General features: G+C 40.5%; 1 protein-coding gene across 1 annotated transcript in view; it reads left to right on the forward strand.

Moving 5' to 3' along the window:
- The window catches only part of LOC139697632 (uncharacterized), a 102,616-nt gene that overhangs the window by 52,854 nt on the left and 29,170 nt on the right, over positions 1-20,592 (forward strand). Inside the window, exon 2 of the mRNA XM_071596418.1 lies at positions 5,255-5,518. Coding sequence (XP_071452519.1) covers positions 5,255-5,518 — 264 coding nt within the window. The remainder of the gene's footprint in view (positions 1-5,254; positions 5,519-20,592) is intronic.

The raw sequence follows: 20,592 nt of genomic DNA on the forward strand, positions 1-20,592 counted from the left end.
TGCAATGGAGAAAATCGAAATCACTGAAATTAATGGTAATTAAGGTACCACCTAATTAAGAAATATTTAGCATGAAAGAAAATAATACTCAAAGGTAGTCATTGTCACGAGAGTTGAGATTTACGACTAACAAAGTGCCTTTTTTGCATGTTTTTGTCTATATTTAAAAAAGTATCATTATGAATTAATTGAGAGAAATTAGTTTTACCTTTGAAAGAATACAGGGTTCCTCCGGAAAATAAGTGTACTGAGCTCAGGAAAAAAGATTTATTACACTTTTACATATCTTAAGCTAATATTCCTCAAAATAGGACCATTGTGAGTCGATACACTTGTTCCAGCGGCGTTCCCATTCCTGGAACGCTCCCGCGAAGGCATCATTGGGAACCTCTCGAAGACTCGTCGTCGACCTCTTCTCTGCCCTCCACGAACATCTTGTGCCACCGAAAGATCATGTTTCTGGACATGGCTGACTCCCCGTAAGCCTGGTTAATCATACCGACAGTTTCGGTAGACGATTTCCCAAGCTTTACCGCAAATTTGATGGAATAACGCTGCTCCAAAAACTTCGGTATCGCGTTCCGTGACGTGGGTCGAAGCGTGGAGGTTCGCGTTAACAGAGCTCCTCACTACACCACAGCTCAGAGCCGACTGCCTTTTTCAGCGTCGCTTGCCAACATACCCCCCTCCAATCGCAGCCCGTCAGAGCGGTGCTGGGCGCGCCTGGAGCGGCGCGCCCAGCCCAGGAGTCAGTACACTTATTTTCCGGACGAACCCTGTATATTTTGTAAATTTCGTGAAAGTTGACGCAGTGAGACAACAGAGTTTTTTTCCCGATTGCTGCGCTTACCTATTCTAAGAAGGCAAATGACAACTACAAAGTCTTGATTGCTTTTGTACGTAATTCCCTCCATAGCATTTTCTCCTTTCAAAATTATGCAGCAGATGTTACAGAAAGGAATATCCGGGTTTGAATTTATTTCTACAAATATTGATAACGGTTCCTTTCAAAGGAGGAACTACTTCCAGCTTGCTAAGCACCACGATGATTTTGCTTTATATCCTAAAATCAACATTTACTTAATAATAGGGAATCACCGAAATCAAGATTTTTGCAAAATTTCCTTTCAAACAACAGTTTGGGACATTGTATGCCCCTTAAAACTGCTACCTATAAACATCAATCAAGTTGAAACTAAAGAATATACGAAATTAGAAGAAATGATAATAATTTTAATAAGGGGAATATTCTCATTATTTTCACTTGCGACTGTTCGACTTCACCATTATCTGACCAATTATTTTACCTTCGCATGTGGAAATTTCGAGATTACGCTGAATTATCCGTAAAATTTCAATCACTAGAAACATTCATACACGCGCTTACGGGAGAATGCTCGACGTGTGTTAAGGGAACTCTAAACTTTATTCCATTAAAAGTACGAGTGGCTTTTTTCGTATACACATAATATTAACGTGAAAAGACATTCGTTTATAATTTCAAAATTCCATACCAATTTTCCGCGATTCATATGCAGCATCAGAAAAAAAGGAATAAAATTGCTTTCAAATTTATTTGGATCGGACTTGCGCAACGGTGAAAATGCACGATGACGACAAGGGATGACTACGACTGTGTAATCAAACTGTTCGTAATTTGCGTTAAGTCCATGGGAGGACCATCGTCTCTCGATTGACGAGCTGCAGCTGCATTGCGTAGGACTGCTTTGGCGCCTTTTGGAGTTCAAGGTCCCGCTCGGAAATCGACTTCCCTCTCGGAAATTTTCCCCTTCACTTCCGAAAGCCTTCGAAAACAGCTCTATTTGAAGATCGACCTCGATGAATTTGGTTTACCGCTACACGGTGGCAAAACTCCACACATTCCTAATTACCTACCGCTTGAGGTGCCAGGCCGTCGTGAATGGAATGTTTTCAAGTCGGGGAATCTAATCACCAGTAGCCAGCGGCATGACTGAAATTCTTGCCGAGCCGGGGAAAAGCTATCTAAAATTAACGCAAAGGTAATGGGAAAGCCCGATTCTGGACGGGCATCAACCCGAAAATGGGCTATCTCTCTCTCTATATAAATATATATCACAAGATTCGAGCTAAGGACACCTAAAACGATATAACACTCACAGAGACAGCTCTCGAAACAGGAAAATTGGTTAATTATTTTCAGCAGTAAAGAGTAATGGGTAATGATTCGCTGGAATACATACTATATATGAGTGATGTTGAAAATGTATCATTACTCCCATCGCACTACGATGGGAGAAATCAGTCAATAAAATTAGAGAGATTAAGTGTAGAACAGATAGATTTAAGATGTAATTTTTCCACGAACGATAAGAAATTAGAATAACATTGTCCGACCGCAGTAGGGTCATAGCAGTTGTTTTTAGGGGAGGCGACCGACAACTGGAGTAATTTGCGCTATTTAGGATGGCGCCACAGGTTAGTCCGGTGTGCGTTCACCCCCATCACAAGCCGTAGCGGTGGCTTGCAGGGTAATAAAAATACTAAAATACTATTACTAAAAATATGTCATACGGCCAACCGACAGACGCTCCGGCTGTGCCACGCTACGGAACCCGATGAGCTTTCACGTGTCATCAAGGTTCGCGCGACCATGAATATTCATAATGCATGTACACTCACGCTAATGTTATTTGCACAACGGATAACGAATGCACCGGCAAGGTTCTTCAAGCTTTGTGATGTGAAAACCAAAGTTATTTCCGTCGTCACCACGAACCATTGGCATTGACTCGCAAAGGTGCACGAACGCAGGGTTTGTGCCTATCGACTGCGATGATGCGCAATAAAGGTCCGCAATCGCGCGCCATTCTTCCAAGGGCTCGCGCCGCCATGCTTTGACCGACGCCCATGTTCGAGACGGAACTCCGAACCTCGGCTTTGCGGACTGGTGCCAGGCAGGTGGGCACACGAACCCAGTCGACCAATGAATAATAACGTATATTTCCACGTCATTTGCTATAAAACAAGCTTGTAATTCCACAAATTTGCGCTTTTATTCACAGTGTGGGGATCTTAAACCTGGAAAAAATCACGTTACTCTACAACGATGCTAAAGCGCCGACTTGCTTTCGTCAAATCAATCAAAAGACCGAAAATGTGCAACGCCGAAGATTCTGCAAATTTAAGGGGACAGAAATATTTTCGAAATTAGAATCATAATGCAATACATTAATCTCATTTAAATCTGGTTTCATGATACCTGCACCCGCGACCGTATCTCGGTAATTTTAACAGGCGAATTGCATGCAATGTAGCTCAAGATTTATTTGGGTAGGTGGCCTCTGAGAATCCCTGGCTAATTTATCTAAACACACATAATATAAAAATGAATGCTCTTTCACTTCATATTTTAGAAAGTTACAATATGACCAACTTACCTTATGATAAACTTGATAGCGTATTCAAAATGTTAGAGCAGCTAGGCTGGGAATCACTTCATTAGCGAAGGTTAAATTACAGATTGAAGCTCTTGCATTAATTGGAAGGTCTCTTTAGTGGTGATTTTGAAAATGTAATATTACCCACATAGAACTACGGTAGGAGAGATCACGCCAACAAAATTAGAAAGATAAGTTGTAGAACAAATAGGTTTAAGAGTTCATTTTTTCCACGAACGATGAGGGATCAGAATTACATTGTCTTAACGCGGTAGGAGTAAAAATATTCGGGTCAAAATTAGTCTCGTGAGTATTAACCCCCTGCCGCACACCTTATCGGTGACTTGCAGGGTACTAAAATATCAAAATACCTTCGCTAATAATCAACCTTTGACACTCACTTGACATCAGTTGATTTAATATCGAACTCGAGTTAATGTATCCCTGCCCGGGCGTGTATCCTGATCTGAGATCGATAACGCACGACGCACAGAAGAGCACTTTCCCTCATCGATATGAATAAAAAAAAGAAATAAGTAACACGGATAAAATTGTTTAACCACGTTACCATGAGACCCATGACTGTTTACGTTACCTTATGTACATATGTCATACATAAGGTTTCAAGCTAAAATACTTAAATTCAATCCACATTCCTGAAAACTCAACCCTCAAAAATTGAAATGGAAGACAACTCGGACAGAAAAAGTTTTTCAAGTCAAATTTGCAAATATAAAAGGTCAAAAAGCTCCCAGGTATGGGGATTTAATCTAAATTTTTATTTTTAAAAATTAAAAAATATTTTATAAATATATTGTGAAGTTTATGCAATATTTTTCACTTCAATTTCAAAGACATGCGGCAACGTAAATTTCATTACTAACACTGACATAAATAATGCAGAACTCCCCCAGAGACATTTCATGTTTCTTGTACAGAAGGGACCATTATGTCTCAATTTCGCCCAAATAAAGACCTCTATCTATCTGTCTACTTATAAATCTATTCACTAAAAGAGAAAGCATGCGGGGCTAATTAAAACACGCTCCTAGAAAAATCACTAAACAATCGGTATCAAGTATTTAATGTCATTGATGAAATCTTTTTTGGAATAAATAATTGTTTAAAAAAATATTAAAATTGGAAACTACAATTTGTAGTGTTCCTGATGTAACTACGTAGCTGCTTAAACACACAGAACAAAAATTTAACGGAAAACGGATTACTTGAACATCACATCGCAGCACGTAATAAAAGCGAGCCGCACAACTTCAACAGAATTTATTCAATTTCTCTCCAACCGCTGAAAAATTGTTAGAAAGGTATTGAAATAAAAAAATGTCCATTGTTGAATGTGCATTAACTAAAATATACGAATGAAAACTTTCTATTTACCTATCTTGTGATGAAATTCTAGTGTGAAAATCACTGACAGGGATTATTTGTACATTTCTCAGCGGCATAATTGAGAATAATTTTACAAAAATATCAGTTGTAATTATTTAAATTTTGTCCATGTTAAGTAACTGTCATTTATAGATTGAAGTTGAGAAATAGTTCTCACACATTTTTTTAAAGGTGGAATTTTGCGAGTGCCATTCGCTTAAAAAAATAATCCCGGTTGCGTCCATTACTTGAAGCAAACAGCTTTTTCAAAACAGCAGACGTGTGATGTTATGAATCCCATCTCTTTATAGCTATCACCTTGAGTGATCTTTTTAGGGTAGACCTCGTAGAAAAGTCATTCCTAATGCACGCACGTGTCGGATACTTTAACGAGAGCCCGAACGTCCATCCGGAATGACCACCACTGATCTCAATCTTTGACTCCGCAGGGATATCGGGACAAGGAACGTGGGAAGGTGGTGCTGTACACGACGTCCATGGGCGTGGTCCGGCGCACCTTCCACAAATGCCTCCGAGTCAAGCAGATCCTTCGCACCTTGCTGGTGCCGTTCGAGGAGAGGGACGCGTCGACCAGCGTCGGGGTGCGGGAGGAGATCCAGAGGCGCCTGGGGACTTCAACGAACGGCGACGGACCGACGCACCACGCCTCCCCGTCACTGCCGCAGCTGTTCGTGGAAGGGCAGCATGTCGGAGTGAGTCTTGCCTTTCCATCCATTTCAGACGATACCGAGCGAAAATCCGCGCTCCGAAAAAGGTTTTCAGTGCGTTAAAAAAAAAACAACAAAGACGAAGACTCGCAATCTCTTTGCGATGCCTCGACGACTTTGGTAGCCAAGAGATTTCATTTGATCGCCTGCGGCATCTTATTCCAGAACGTATTCTGTCAATAAACGTAAACATACGCATGCAAGATATGTTTACTGGATCGGGTGAAGCAGGGCACAATCATTCCTCTCTATGGCACATACAGTAAGCCAAAGAGGAGAATCCGTAATGTACGTGTCGTAGACTATAATAGACGGATAAAGCATATCATGACTGATACAATTTGAATGATTAGAAGCCGAATAGTAACATAGGACTTATATATATATATATATATATATATATATATATATATATATATAAATGATTCCACGGAGATTTCAAGTTAGATAAAGGTATTTATTTATTCGTCGATTAATTTTTAAGTACGAACTCGGATTTTAGTTTTCATTTCCCCAAAGCCTATTTTCATTATTTATTAGTCATATGATCTGGGATTTGAAGAGGTCTCTAAATACCCATGTGCTTGAGTATCCAAAGATCACAACTTCGAGAATACAATATGAACTAACACAAACGAGCATAAAAAAGAAAATTGTGCGGGAAATTAGAATCATGATTTTTTCAGTTTTTACGACCGCTTATTTAAGACATTTTCTTGATTCATGGTTCAATGAGACGCAGAATTCTCCTCACGTTGCAGATGTTTGAAATTGGAAAGAGGCAGCGAACACCGGGTCGATCGTCTTGCGCCTACAAACTATTCAGGGATTCCGACGCAGAAAATAGTGCCCCTAGACCAAAGCAATAAAGAGTGAAGTTTTCAAAAATAACAGGCGAACTTATGATAAAATAAGGGCTGAAATGGAACGAAAAGTAAAACGAAAAGTAATGGAAAGGAAAATCCCCGAACAGTTTCAGTCGCAGTCAATAAACTCTAAAAAATGTCCTCGGGATTTTCAACCAGTCAGTAACACTCATCGGCGGGGCACTTAAAATGTATTTATCGCGAAAAAAACTAAAATAGCAGACGTGAGAGGGATTTTCAATGGAGCGTGCACCGAGCGTATTCCAGAATTCAATTGAGGTTGTTGAAAATGATTTTTTTTACAAATAAACTTTCAATGCTTTTCCTTTCGATTTAAGAAGGCACGCAAAGCCATATATATTTATGAGGATTGCGTACTTTGGGACCAGTGTATTATTTTAAATCACTCAAACGCTCAGACTTCGCTTTTCCAAATACCCATTGGCATAAACTTATTTGCAACGGAATGTGAAATGCATTTAATTCTCTTCCACGCTGCGACTCCAGGTCTCGGAAAAACTAAAGGACTCGAGAATTCGAGAAGAGAATAATTTGCTATGCCACATATCCACAATGCTACATACATCCATCCATCAATAACTGACGTAAGGTTAGTCACAGCCTCCGATTAATGTCTACATAGGTTGAAACCGCATATTAACATCAGGTGATAAACTCTTACGTCGGCAACCACTGAGTTTAGTATGAATTTACGATTGTGTTCAAAGCCGTTTACTTGGAAATAAAGCTTTTTGCTGTAAGTTAAAATAAAAAATTATGGTAATATTCTTACTGGAAAAGTCGTTAAAAATCTATGGCTTGGAACAAGAAATTGCCCGGGTGGCAGAACAGCTGTGGAGTGGCGACTGGCCTTCCGTGTCATTCCTCCGAAAGCGCAATGGTCGCCAAGTGGCACGGGTGTTCGACCCTCAGACCGAGAGTTATTCTTCGACAAATAAAAGATAAGAAAAACCGAAAGTTCTCCAAGAAATAAATAAAAAAAAGAATAGAGACCAAAGCAGAAAAAACAACTTTTCTAGCAATTCCGAAGTATTATGGAAAGCGATTCTTGCAGCAGGTAAAATTTCAACCGTGATTTCATTTCTGATCGATCATAGAGGAAGTTTCCGCACTTTTCAGCCGTCTCAGCTTCCTTTGCTTATAAGGGAACTTGGGGACAGAGCGAGTCATTTCGAAAAAGTATTGTTCATTGTCTTACAATCATCCATCTTTTCATGCAAACGAAATTACAAGTAAGATCCCCTGTACATGATGAACATTACAATTAAAATAAACAAGGAGCACTAAATTTTCAAAACAAAATATAGAATTCTACAACAATTCCTGCTGTTCCTTTATAAACACTAAATCATGCTACGTTTTGAAAATGAAATATTTTGTTCAAAAAGATTATGAGACTTGGAAATCAGTTGCAGAACGGCCGAATTCTATTTATCGCGGCATATGTGGTTTACGTATGTACGGGTGCGTTAGGTAACTGTTACGTATCGTCTAAACGAGTGACAATGACTTATTCAAAGTGAGTTCTCGGAAAAAATGGCTCCTAGAAGCAGGATTTCTATATATCATTCTGGATTGGGAATGAATATATAATGATATATTAATTCTGGATTGGGAATGAATATATAATTATATATTAACTCTGGATTGGAAATGAATAAAGAGTACTAGGGCTATGGCGTAGCCGAAGAAGACATTAGTGGCTTGGGATTACGAAGATAAACAAAAATCTCTTCAGAGACCATCTCTTATTAGGGACAATAAAAATGTACCATAAAAGAGCTTATCATCATGCCAACATACGTACGAACGTAATTATAGCATGTATATAAAAACGCTCATTTAACATGTAATTGTGAATCAATTATACAGAAATAGCCATACGAACATCGATAATTAATAAGTATGTAGAATTAATTAATGCGTAATGTCATAATTAAGACGTTCCAGTAAGTAACGGTGGTAGGTGTCATCGCGGTCATTTTTTTACTAGAGCTTTTAATCTACCGGTTGAAGTTTCAGAATCTAATAGCATTACAATATGTGGATTACCATGTATATTCTTGAATTTCTTTCTTCTTTCTCAAGTGCATACCCCATATGAACATTTGAGTATTTTCCAACGCAGCGTAAAAATGAGTAAATACCGAATTTATATTCATTTACACATTTTTCACAACGCAGCAAGCACAAATTTTCTTGCCAAATATCGCTCTCGACAAAATAATAGCAAATATTAATAACACTCTAAGAAAATAGTGAATATGTCAATCCCTCACACGAGTTAGTTCAATATTAAGATTTTGACCCTTTAATGAGTCCGAAATGCAGGTTAAGATACAGGCACTAGGGTATGATTAACCACCAACTCTGTCGTCATTTAATAATATAAGGACATTATATTTAAACTATTAACTTTGGTGACTTTACAGCAATTACGGTGAAAGTGCTCTGAGCCACTCGCCTGGAATGCAGGCGATGAAAACGAGCAGTGTTCAAATTTGGGGTTTGCAGGAGAATGGCACGGCATGTCGATTTGAAACGCCTTTGTTCCTTCTCCCTCGTTCACGACGACCTCCATCAAAATCGGCGACATTTCGAAACCTCCAGTGACCCCGCGTGGCCTCTTTGAAGGAAGATAGAATTCAGATGGTATGCTTAACGGGAATTCAAAATAAAACCTACGTGATACTTTTGCCATCTATTGTGTCTAACAAAAACCGTTGGAATTTGACTCGCTTGCCGTAGAAACACACGATCACAGGGTAATTCTCAAAGTGATTTCCTTCATTCGAGTTTATTAAGATGTCTTTTAAATTCAAATGTGTTCGTGTAGGTGTTTGCATTGTAATTGTAGCATGCAAAAAAACTATTTCTTTGAAGGACAATAATGTAATTTTTTCCCTCTCCGTGAATAAACCACATTCATTTCGCGCTAACAAATAAACCACACTAATTGTCACCAATGCTATCACTCGTCAACAGCATTGATCTTGATTCAAACTTTGTAAATGCATAATTAACATACCAAAATGATTGATATTTACTCCACCAGTGTTGATAAAATTCCAAATATAAATATACTGCGTGATTATCCTGTTAAGAAAGCTCCACGAAACCAAAGGTGAGCATGGATTTCTCGAGGCGGATTAACTTCTTTGCCAGGAATATGTGTACGGGACTCGGTACACGGATTGTTTACATCTTTCAGTCGTCAATAATCCCAACCTCTGGAGAAAGTCCTTGAAAAAAAAAGAAAAACAAAGCCACTTTCCATGCAGTTGGCCGAGGTGTCTAGCATTTGACGTTTTTCGAGGGGAGAAATTTCATATTGATGCTGGGTTTCTCTCCAATCTTCACTAAGAGAGTCCACTACCTTTCCTTCTCCAAATAATCAACTCTCTTATGTGTGGGGGGAACAGCCTACCTGCATAAAAGTTCTCAGCAATAACAACTTTTGCTATTTGTTAAATCTCAAACAATACCAGCGATCCCAGGCATCCCATAATAGTTTTCACAAACTTTGAACCCATAGCGCAAAGTCCTTCCTCACTCCTTCACTTCCACAACACGTGTTTCTAGGAGATGTTCAACGGCCAGCGGATATCTCTTGGGAAACGCCCACCTTGACCTCGACCTCACCCATCCCATATTTTCAACGCCCTTGCCTACATATACGGAAACTGTGCAGAATTGCTACTTAGGCACCATTCCATTAGGCGTCCAGATCTGTCACCAATGACCGCCCGTCCACTACACCCCACCTGCCGTCCATTTTCAGAGGTCAATGACCCCGCTACCGCATTCATTCGATACCCTTCTTAACATTCTCTTTCATCATTAGTGCACCAAAACTATATCAATGAGCTCTGTGAAAGAATGTTTAGACCATGGTAAACTCTCTGTCTGTTCGCACAAAGATTTCAAGCGGAATGTAAAAAAAGAGTGCTCTTCGCAGGAAAGGCAAAAAAAATGTCCCCATCATAATTCCTCATATTGTATTGAGCCTTCATTTATTAATAAAATATAACATCTAAATTCTAAGTCTGCCTTCCCCGTGTTCATTGACGTTGTATTTTAAAAGGTACGTTACATCCAACAACCTTAAATATTATTTCTCCCCAGCAAATTTAATTGGAATAAGTATACAATTTAAATTAAAAAGTTCGAATTCTACACTTTGTAAAACGTCAATAGCAAATAATGGAACTGAGAAAATCTTGATCAGGACTGAACACGTATCTACTTCCGAATGTTCTTGTTTTACTTCCTCTTGACTCCACGACTGTCGCCAGTACCTTGAGGATTTTGTAGAACCCATATTCGCAAATAACAGAGATAATATGAAACATTTTACGGACGAAGCTACGAGCGAAGGTCTCTTTTATGTGTCAACACGTGGCTCGCGCAACACGGAGGTAGTGCCCACCAATGAGTCACGAAGCTCCTGTCCCTGACAACCTCGTTTCTTACTATAATTTGACACTTATAACAACCGAAACGCGTTGATTTTAAATATAAGCCTGAACTTAGAATAAACCCTTCATTTCAATCAATTATGTAGCAGTCATACAGGAAATCATTTTAAAAACTTCATGCCATGAAGTTTCCCTCTATTACAGCTTTCCGTAAAGATGCTTCCGGAATATTTACCTCCTTAAACCGAAGCTCGCATTGTCAGAGGGTAGGCCGAAAAGTAATGCACACATGCTTGAAGACTACAAATAAAAACAAGAAGCAAGATCGGGCGAAAAGTACATCAAAGTACAATTATTAAGTTTCAAAATCATATAATTATTTTCCAACATATTCACCGTTAAGGCTAACACATTTCTCCCAATCTCTAACAAATGTTTTCATTCCGTCACTGAAAAACTCTTTCGACTTTTCTCGAATCCAGGACTTGACAGCTACTTTCACATCGTCCGAGGTGTAATGATTACACTTGAGGAAAAAAATCAGGGGAATACGGAGGGTGTGGAATCGGTTCAAATTTCAGGTTTCGCAAAGCCGCTCCAGTTGCGCGCGAGGTGTGCGGACGGCCGTTGTCATGTTGCGAGATGATTGGCGCCAGGCAGCCTTTAAAACGACAAACATCTTCCTTGGATATTCCAATATAGTTTTAAATACGCGTTTCTGTGTTTCGCTGGTCGTTTTGAATCAAATCTTCGACGAGTTTTCGATGTTAATCTTCTGTGGCAGCGATCGGACGTCCGCTGCGTGTTTCATCAACAATTATGGCTTTTCCAGGCTCGCAACCACGAAATTGTACCACCCATCGATTTACAGTAGACCTATTACCAGCATCGTCACCATATACAGCCTTTAAATTTCGATGAATCTCAGTAGGAGTCACTTGACTTGCTCGCTGACTTGACTCGCGTTGACATTGCACTAGAACACGTGTTCAAACTTCCGCTTCTCAAAATATATTTTGGATGAATATAACGACATCAAACCTGCGCACGCGTGTTGAGGGGGAATGTTGCTTCCTTATTCCACCAGGAGTGCTTCTGAAGGTCATTTTGTTTGTGGTCTACAAGCATATGTGAATTAGTTTTCAACCTACCCTGATATTACGTGAATTCAGTTTATAAATGTAATCTCATAGCCGTTTTGGCAAATTCCTTCCCGTATGGGATTGCCATATAATGGATGCAGTGCCCGTTAAAACATTTCCTGCCCTTTTTTCTTGTGTTTCCAACCTCCCCCTTCCAACCCTTGTCTCCCTCTGTGATGGCGATGCCTCATGCCATCCGCTATCAACAGCGGGGTGTCGCCTTTCCTACCTGTGGCTTGAGGGGCGAGGACCGTGAATTGCGCGACCGCGAATTAATAGAACTTCCCCTTCTTACTTCCCAGTGCTGCATGACCTGTCTTGGCAAGGGGGACGTCTGCCATACATTGTGATTGTGGTTCTTTTTTATTCCTTCCTTTTTCGTAAAACAAAGAAATAGCTTATTGGGTGAAATTGCCACTTGTTTTAAACTAAGTTTCCCGCCAGCATGTATTTAAATATATGCACGTTACTTTGAAGGTTTTTCAGCGCAAGTTTTTTTCCCTTTTCCCTTCCTCTCACTTATTCTCCCTTATCCTTTACCTATCCCACCTGGTGCTTGCACCTCCTGCCACACACCCTTTTTGGTGGATCGTGTTGTATTCATGTATATGTAGATGTAGAAGAAACGTTCAAATTTATAATTCTTACGGTCTTACGTTCGGTTGGTGAAGCGTCTTACCAATGAGAGAGCCAGCAGTGAATTTACATTTCACATAAACTTAGAAATAGTATAAACATTCAACCATCGGAAAATATGTTGCTGGGATACTCAGATTAAGCTGGGCAATTTTAATGATTTGTTTGGTGACTTATGCAATGCCGTGTATTTTAGCAATTCTCATTCATTAGCGACCGCTAACATCTAGGAGACTGGTGTATGGACTCCGTAGGTCCAACAGGTAAGCAATCTCAGCGTCATCTTTTAATTATCAATACGATGTTTCAATCATCTTCTAAGACAATTCTAGAGACTGGTTGAACCCTCTGTATATATACTGTCTTATGATCAATAAGCTTCATATTCACAAAAAAATCCCCCATTTACGGCATGAACTCGACTGTTCATGTAGCTAACAGTAATTAAATGATCCAACGTGAGAATTCCAAAGAAAGTGGTAATCTGACATACCAGCAATCATGGTGATCGGCAATTTGCGCGTAATATATACAATATGTAACAACGCTCAGTTTGTCGTGTTGAAAATATAACACGCTGCGGTTATTACGCTTCGATCACTTGTCACCTGGCATCATATTTTTAAGCACCTATTCAATGACGTAGATAATTAACACACAGAAATAAAATCTATTGACCGCCGTCAGCCGCGGTTTCGCTAGTCCGATATGAATTCGTTTATATTTACCTGAAAACGCAATAATATCTAAGACAAGGCACGACGGTATTATCACAAACTAGCATAGTAACAAATGAATAGTTTCAATATAAAAATCTTACAGAGATTGCATTCGACATTTTCATCAAAACTATCGGGCAATATTGGGACCCGGCTTGATGTAGTCCGCGGTTTCACAAAATTACATTCAGCATGAATCAGCAGGTCCAGTACGCGGTATTCCAACTGCACAAGTTAATTTTCATTCACATGCATGATACCTCTCTAAGTACAGCAAACGTACTTACGTTGAAAGAAGCCAGACAGCAGTCACACCGAAGGGAACCAAATGGCTAAAAACACAACTCATTACTAAAGTCAAATGTTTGATTCGTAGCTCTATCCGGCAAGTGTAGTCTTCAGAAAGGATAGGCATTTTCCCCCCACATGCACAAATGTGAAGGATATTTGACCGTGAAAATACAGTAATGCCAAAAACGATATTACACCAATAATTCAATGCTGTAAAGTTTATTTAAAGATTGGCATAAGGCTTCCAAAAGTGTGAGAACTTCAACTTACCTAACATCTACCCCAATTATTTTATCTTCGTTGTAGATTTCCCCTCATCTTGCTTTATTTTTACCAAGAATTTATAGCCTAGCGACTAGAGCCTATTTTCCGTCCATAATGCATATGGTTGTGACTATATATATATATATATATATATATATATATATATATATATATATATATATATATATATGTCAAATCACTTGGTTTGTCGTTTCCTGGTATAAGTATTCCTCTCATTTTTCCAATCATCTTTTCAACTCAGGATCGCACACGTCCATACACTTTTAACAATCGTCTTTTGCTTCCAATAGGCAGACCTAAGGGCCTCTTTCAAACTTACTAAAGGCAAGCAAATAGCAATAATTTGTTTACTATTAATAATTATAACTAAGTATTGCTTAATTGAGATGGGCCAGGGCCCGTTCCCCTTTGCCTGGAACTTCTATTAGGCAAAGTCAGGGTGTTTTCAAAGAAACTCCATTTTTTTACTAGGTCAGAATAAAATAAACAACCAAATAGCCATTATTTTTGTTTTTTGATTTCACGAAACATAGACTTAATAATCCGTCCCACCGACGGACATCCGTCAGCTAACTCATACATACAGCATTTCCACAAGCGTCCGTCCCTTTAATGGTCCTTATACCACTCCGAAAGGGTCATTAATTCGGTAGCGCGGAGACCACTAAGGGGAAAAAAATGTAAATTCAACGCCTGGAGATGACTCCATCCCACCATCATCGCATGGCGCGGCAGCGACCCTCATTGGTATGTCTCCCTTTTCTTGGAACCGGGAAGTCCTTGGGACGACCCAGGGAAGGCGACGGGAGGGAACGCCGTCCTCGTCAGTAGGGCAAGAGACCCCCCCCCATTCCTGTCGAGACGCCCCGCTCTCCTTTCCCGTGTAAAACCCGTCTAACTGCGTCTGCATCGGCGGTCCTCTTCTGCCGTAGACCCCCGCATCCCTCCCCCCTTCATCACTATGACTCGCATCTCCTGTCTCCATAAACCGACCGACGTCCCCGGCCCCCTTGAAGGCGACGCAGCCCAACGAGAACCGCTTAATAAATGCGTTTCGGATGTCTCCCACGCGTCTGTCTGCATCTCCTCCCGATTTCTCGCCATTTCCTCTTCATAACTGTTCCCCTGCCGTCTTGTCTCCGAGAGTCGTCCGCTGCCCGAACTTTCATCCCACGCACTTTCCCTTCTTCCCTTCCAACCCGCTTTCTTCTGCCTTTCTCCACCACCCTCTTCCACTAAAATATTTTCGCGCGCATGCCTGCGCAGGGGGGAGGGGGCGCAGGGATACGAAAACTTAATAGGGTGAGGATTCAGGAATCCACGAAAAGAAAATTCAACTTTGCGGTTTACACATAAAAACGGTTGTTTGCAAAACCGGTTTCCTCACCGGCGACAAATCCTACACAAAAAGGTCAGCATCGCATTCCTGTACCCTTGCCCTCTGACAAGCAGATTCTGATGACTGTGGGCCAATTGTAAGTTATTACGACGGTATTAGAACGACTGTCGACAACTAACATCGTAAATTTAATACCTTATCCTTGCAAAAATACAAAACCATCGCATTAATTGTACTCCGCGGAAATGTACCTATATTCTTATATGAATCCGAAAATGTTGTGATTAGAGCAAAGAAACTAGATATCTGAACCTAATAATGTTTTATATATTTTTCATAGTTTATGTTCATATAATACCCAACAAGCCTCCGCTAGGGCTCACATCAAGTAATTTACAATTGATAACAAGCCTTATTCTTTAACTGAATCTTATTAGTGCCATCCCTCCATCTACATCTAATACACCCCGCAAGCCAGCGCAAGGGCGTGTGGCGGGGGGTGTTAGGACACCACCCGTAATGAAAAAAGAAAAAAAACCACATGCAAAAGCCACAAATTTATACAGTCCACAAACAAAACATGGTATGCATTCATATCAAAACTCTTACAACCTTCACACATACAAACACTCAAACTAGAACCTAACATAGATATCCACCTACAAATATGCCTAATATCTTTGCTATGCTTAATTTTTTTTCCGACTTGCAAATTAAATGTTTTTAATGCTTATAAATAACTTCGGTTTCTTACTATTATGATTCCTGATTGTTCGGGGAAAGAATGAGTATTTGTATCTATCTGTACTGGAATCTATCTCCTTTATCTTATTATCTTTGTGGTCTGATCTACCTTAGTAGTGTGGGGCCATAATTATTTCTTTAGAGTCATCGTTAAACTTTTTTATTCTGAGCCTTTCTAAAAGTCCAAGTCTCGCTTGTTCTATTCGCATCTTCAGTGGCTCCCAGCCTAAATTCCCCTAAGAGACCAGTCACACTTGTGTTCTCGTTATCACAATTTTTAGCGAATCTGGCGGATTTTCTCTGGACTCTATCTAATAACATTTTGCCAAATTTTCACCCATGGATCCCAAATGCTTGCGTAATATTCCAAGTGCGATCTAAATAGAGTCCATCAAACGCATTACACTGTCATTTTTACTTCTAAATCCATAGAAAAGGAATGATTCGGATTATAAAGCGAGGCTAAGATGAAGATCCAGTATGGATTTAGAATTTGAAATAATGATAAGCATGCCTTTAGTCCACCGGTACAACAGTAGAAATAAAAGATTTAAAACCCACGAGAAAAAAGAAAAAAGTCACTTTGCACGTCTGCATAAAATCTTAGCGAGTGAATAAAATGGAGCCAGAATGTTTTTCCTGAAGTTCAACGCCCTCTCCGTTAAACCCTTCGTGAATTCAAAACATACCCACGGCGTGGGAATGACTGAAAAAGTAACGAAATAGCACCGAGACGTGTGATTTACACCTAATAACGCGAGAATCACATTGAATGGCGAGAAAGCGAAGGACTTCTTCAGACGTAAATGGCACCACCACCCACCTCGTGGGCCCGAGAGGGGAGAGAAACCCACTCATCATCGCATCCATTATTTGGCCATCGACCGCACTACAGAGAGTGTCTCCGTGTCCTTTGTGCTGGACACCGGTTTCTCATTCGATATCCCTCCCTCAACAGAGAGGGACTTGCGACCCAATCAAAATGAAGACGGGGGGCGTTGAATGGAGGGAAGAGCCCAAGAAGGGCGGAAGGTGGTCAAAAGAAGGCGGTGGAAAAGTTGGGCATCCCAGATTATTTCTCCGAGGCTCAATCTCTTCCAGCCACAACCACCTACTCCGATTTAAAACCCGGTGTGAATCGGACTTCTATAAATGGACAAAGAGTTTAAGGCGATCCTATTTCCTGAGCTTTTGCCCGAACGAAATCCATTATCCATCCTCCTCGTCCCGCCGTCTCCCTGCAATGGAGTAGGATGGAGGTAGAATGGAAGAGTAAATCGCCCTGGGATTGCCTCCTCGACTCCACCATCCTCCTCCTCACACACCATTCCGTCTCGCGGCTTTCTCACGCCTCCCTCCCTCCCTCCCCAACCAACTCTACTCCCCTGGACCGCCCCCTCCCTCACAATGCACTGCCATGGCAGTCTTGCCAATGCTCAACCTCTTTTCCTCACTTCCTTATTCGGACCACTCAAGTTTCTCTCTCTCTCACTCGACCATAGCTTTCTCAAAAAATGCCTAGCAAATCTTTTTCCCTTTGCCTAAAAACACATTGTATCACTTGCAGTCCGTCACGGCGTCATTTTTTCCTTTTTTTTCGTTTACTCTTTGTCCACTTTCCTCTTCAGCACCGGTTCCGAGCGTTCGGTCCATGACCCAGAGTTTTAAATGCCGAGAGGGGGGGCGGGGGGGCTGCAGTTGTCCCGTCGCCCCCCCCCCCGGCCTTCCCTCTCTTCCACCGACGAAACGAGAGAAATTTTCCGAGGATACAGCGGAAAAACCAATTCCGTCTTCTCCTTTTATTTAACTCGCGTCTTACACGTATTCTCTTGGACCGACCGCACACCCCGGTCTTCTAGGGTGGTTATTTTTGTGCCGTAAAGAAAGACTTTCGACGGTCACGTTATCGTATATGGCGCTATAATTTTGCAATGTAATTAAATCGTCGAAGAAAGCGTTGTAAGAAATTCTCTAACCTTTCTTGATTTTTCACGAAATACCAAAGACTTTCTAGAAAAAAAAAACAAAAACTTTGTTTTTTCCTTTTTTTACGATATCCATAACCGATGGTGGTCCCCGCAATTTGAGCGCGATGGCGCTTTTTTTTAACAACAGCAATCGCGAACTGTCAATCAATAATTGCAGTCTCCATGTATGCCGGTACCTAAAAATAACAACCACATAGGGATTGAAACCCTTTTGAATTCGACCTTTAATTGTGCTCAGACCTCTAGTCCTCCAGCAACGAACCATCTTGATGAAAATATGAAACATGAAATACAAGTATTGCCACGTTTTCAGCCTCCCACATCACCAAACGTTTTCCGAGCATAGTAAGAAAATGATCAATGAACAGTACTCCTCGCAATTTCCTTGTAGAATAAGTGACGATTTTTTTCCATATCGGTGCCTTAAATACCCATAGCAAGTGAACCCGCAGATTGAAACTAAACATCGTAGACCACCATTATTATTCAAAAAGTTGGTAATTTTCCACAAAATAAAATTTAATACGACCATTTTCAATGTAACTTCATCATCATTAGGTGACGATGATGATGTAGTTACATTGAAACCGGTCGAATTGAAAATTTTATTTTGTGGAAAATTGCCAATTTTTTAATGAATCATGACATTCTACCATATCACAACTGAAACGTCTCTTTTTTATGAAGACCACCATATTAAGTTACACAAATCCGGAAACCAAAAACAGCCACATTCGACACCATTTGCCTCGGAATAAAATCTATCAGAAGTATAGGAATCACACGACAGAACCGAAAGACTAATGTTGCATTGTTTTAAATTCTCGCAAAGACAGTGAAGTACAGGTCCAACACGTGGTGATACGAATGAAAGTCCTATTTCTCTGGATGAGCTCTACTAGAATTTACCTAAAAACCCGTCTTGACCATGAATTACAGTGCATTAGTGGCCACTTGAAAGTGGAACAAACGACCACAGGGAAGAAATCCGTTCCTCTCTAACCACATAACTGAGAAATTCCTCCAAACATGTGGTCCCCAATGATCTCCGAAACCAACGAAAAAATTCCGAGGTTTGAGCCGTTATTTTTTTAACTCCTCCGACGATGGATGTCGGAAACGCCTCCGGGCATGACGACGTCACATTAAAATGCGAGATGGATGAGAGGATCAATCTCAATGCATGAGGATAAATATATATCTTGCTGCATTATGACAATGAAATACTACGTAACCTCATACACAACTGAAGTTTTCAAAACAATAAACCCCATCGTATAGGTGTGTACATTCGCATTGCACAGTCAACCGAAGAAGTCCACAAATGGTATTAAATAGATTGGTAGCGAGCATGTTAATCAATTTCAGTTCAAATGAATCGATGAGTTCTACTAATGATTAACTTAAGTCTTAACTAGTTTTCGAATAATTCTTTCAAAGGATTAGTTCTCTGCATATCAAATTCTTTGAAATCATCATGTCGCAAATCGAACTAAAAAAACATCTGACCCCTAATAAGCAGTCGTTGCAACTAAACATAAGGTGATCAAAATCTCTGTTTTTAAGTTGCATAGCATCAGACTAATACGTCACAATGTTGAATTCATTAGCCCGATCCCGTTACTGACCATTATAAGCGTGCATTGCGGTGAACAGTTATTTCCGCAAACACAAAACTTATTGCATCGTTAATTTGTCAAATTTTAATTAAAATAAAGGAAGAACTGCCTCCTATCGAAATAAACTATCCCATCAACCACTCAATGCGTATCTGTACGGAGACGACAAAAAAAATCCCTGGATCACAAGTTCTTAATTCAACGGAATCCCTTATCGCGCAGTGAGAACCTAAGCGACTCGAGCTTAACGGGTTAGTCATTGAGTCGGGAGCACTGCAAGCACCGTTAAGGTTCCTAATTTTCACTTTTCCTCGATCTGACTCGAAGAGCGCACGACGGCTCACCCGCGCCCGTGTTCTTCGCTTAAAAACCGTAAATTAGCGCCGTTCGCAATTCGAGGCGGTGCGTGGAAATTCTTCCCACGTCGTACCCGCCTGCCTACCGTCGCCGAACGAACGCCCTGCCGGCCGCTGTCCGATAGCCGATGGATGCCTTTCTAAAATACCCTCACGTCTGTTGCATAACTTCATAATCACTTCCGTGCTCCTTTCCAACTATGTATACCAGTTTGAGCTACGAAAATCGATTCCGCTCCTCAATTAACATGGACGTGCGTCAAAAAACGCCGGAGAGTTGTTTTTTGTTTCTTGGTGCTCGCTAATGGAGATTCATAGCTTCTGCGGACTGGACCAACAGGAACTGGAGTCCATAATGTCGACCACCCCCCTGGGACGTCACTCCTCCGCTAATTCTTCCCTTAGTTGAGTGAAATTACTAACCTGGACAAAAATTGTTGCGAGCCATGGTCACGATTTCCATCACGCCGTCAACATACGCAAGCATTCTTCACGTTAATTCCCCCACACCCCGACCCAATAAGTTTCTCCTAGTACGAATCAAATCAAAAAGGACAATACGACACCACATGGGATTTCAATTTCAAATTTCACGACAATTCTCCAACTAAAGCTCCCAACTCTTACTGGGAAAT

Source organism: Hetaerina americana, unplaced genomic scaffold, assembly GCF_022747635.1.
Source record: "Hetaerina americana unplaced genomic scaffold, ioHetAmer1.1.p SCAF_8, whole genome shotgun sequence".
Lineage (NCBI taxonomy): Eukaryota > Metazoa > Arthropoda > Insecta > Odonata > Calopterygidae > Hetaerina > Hetaerina americana.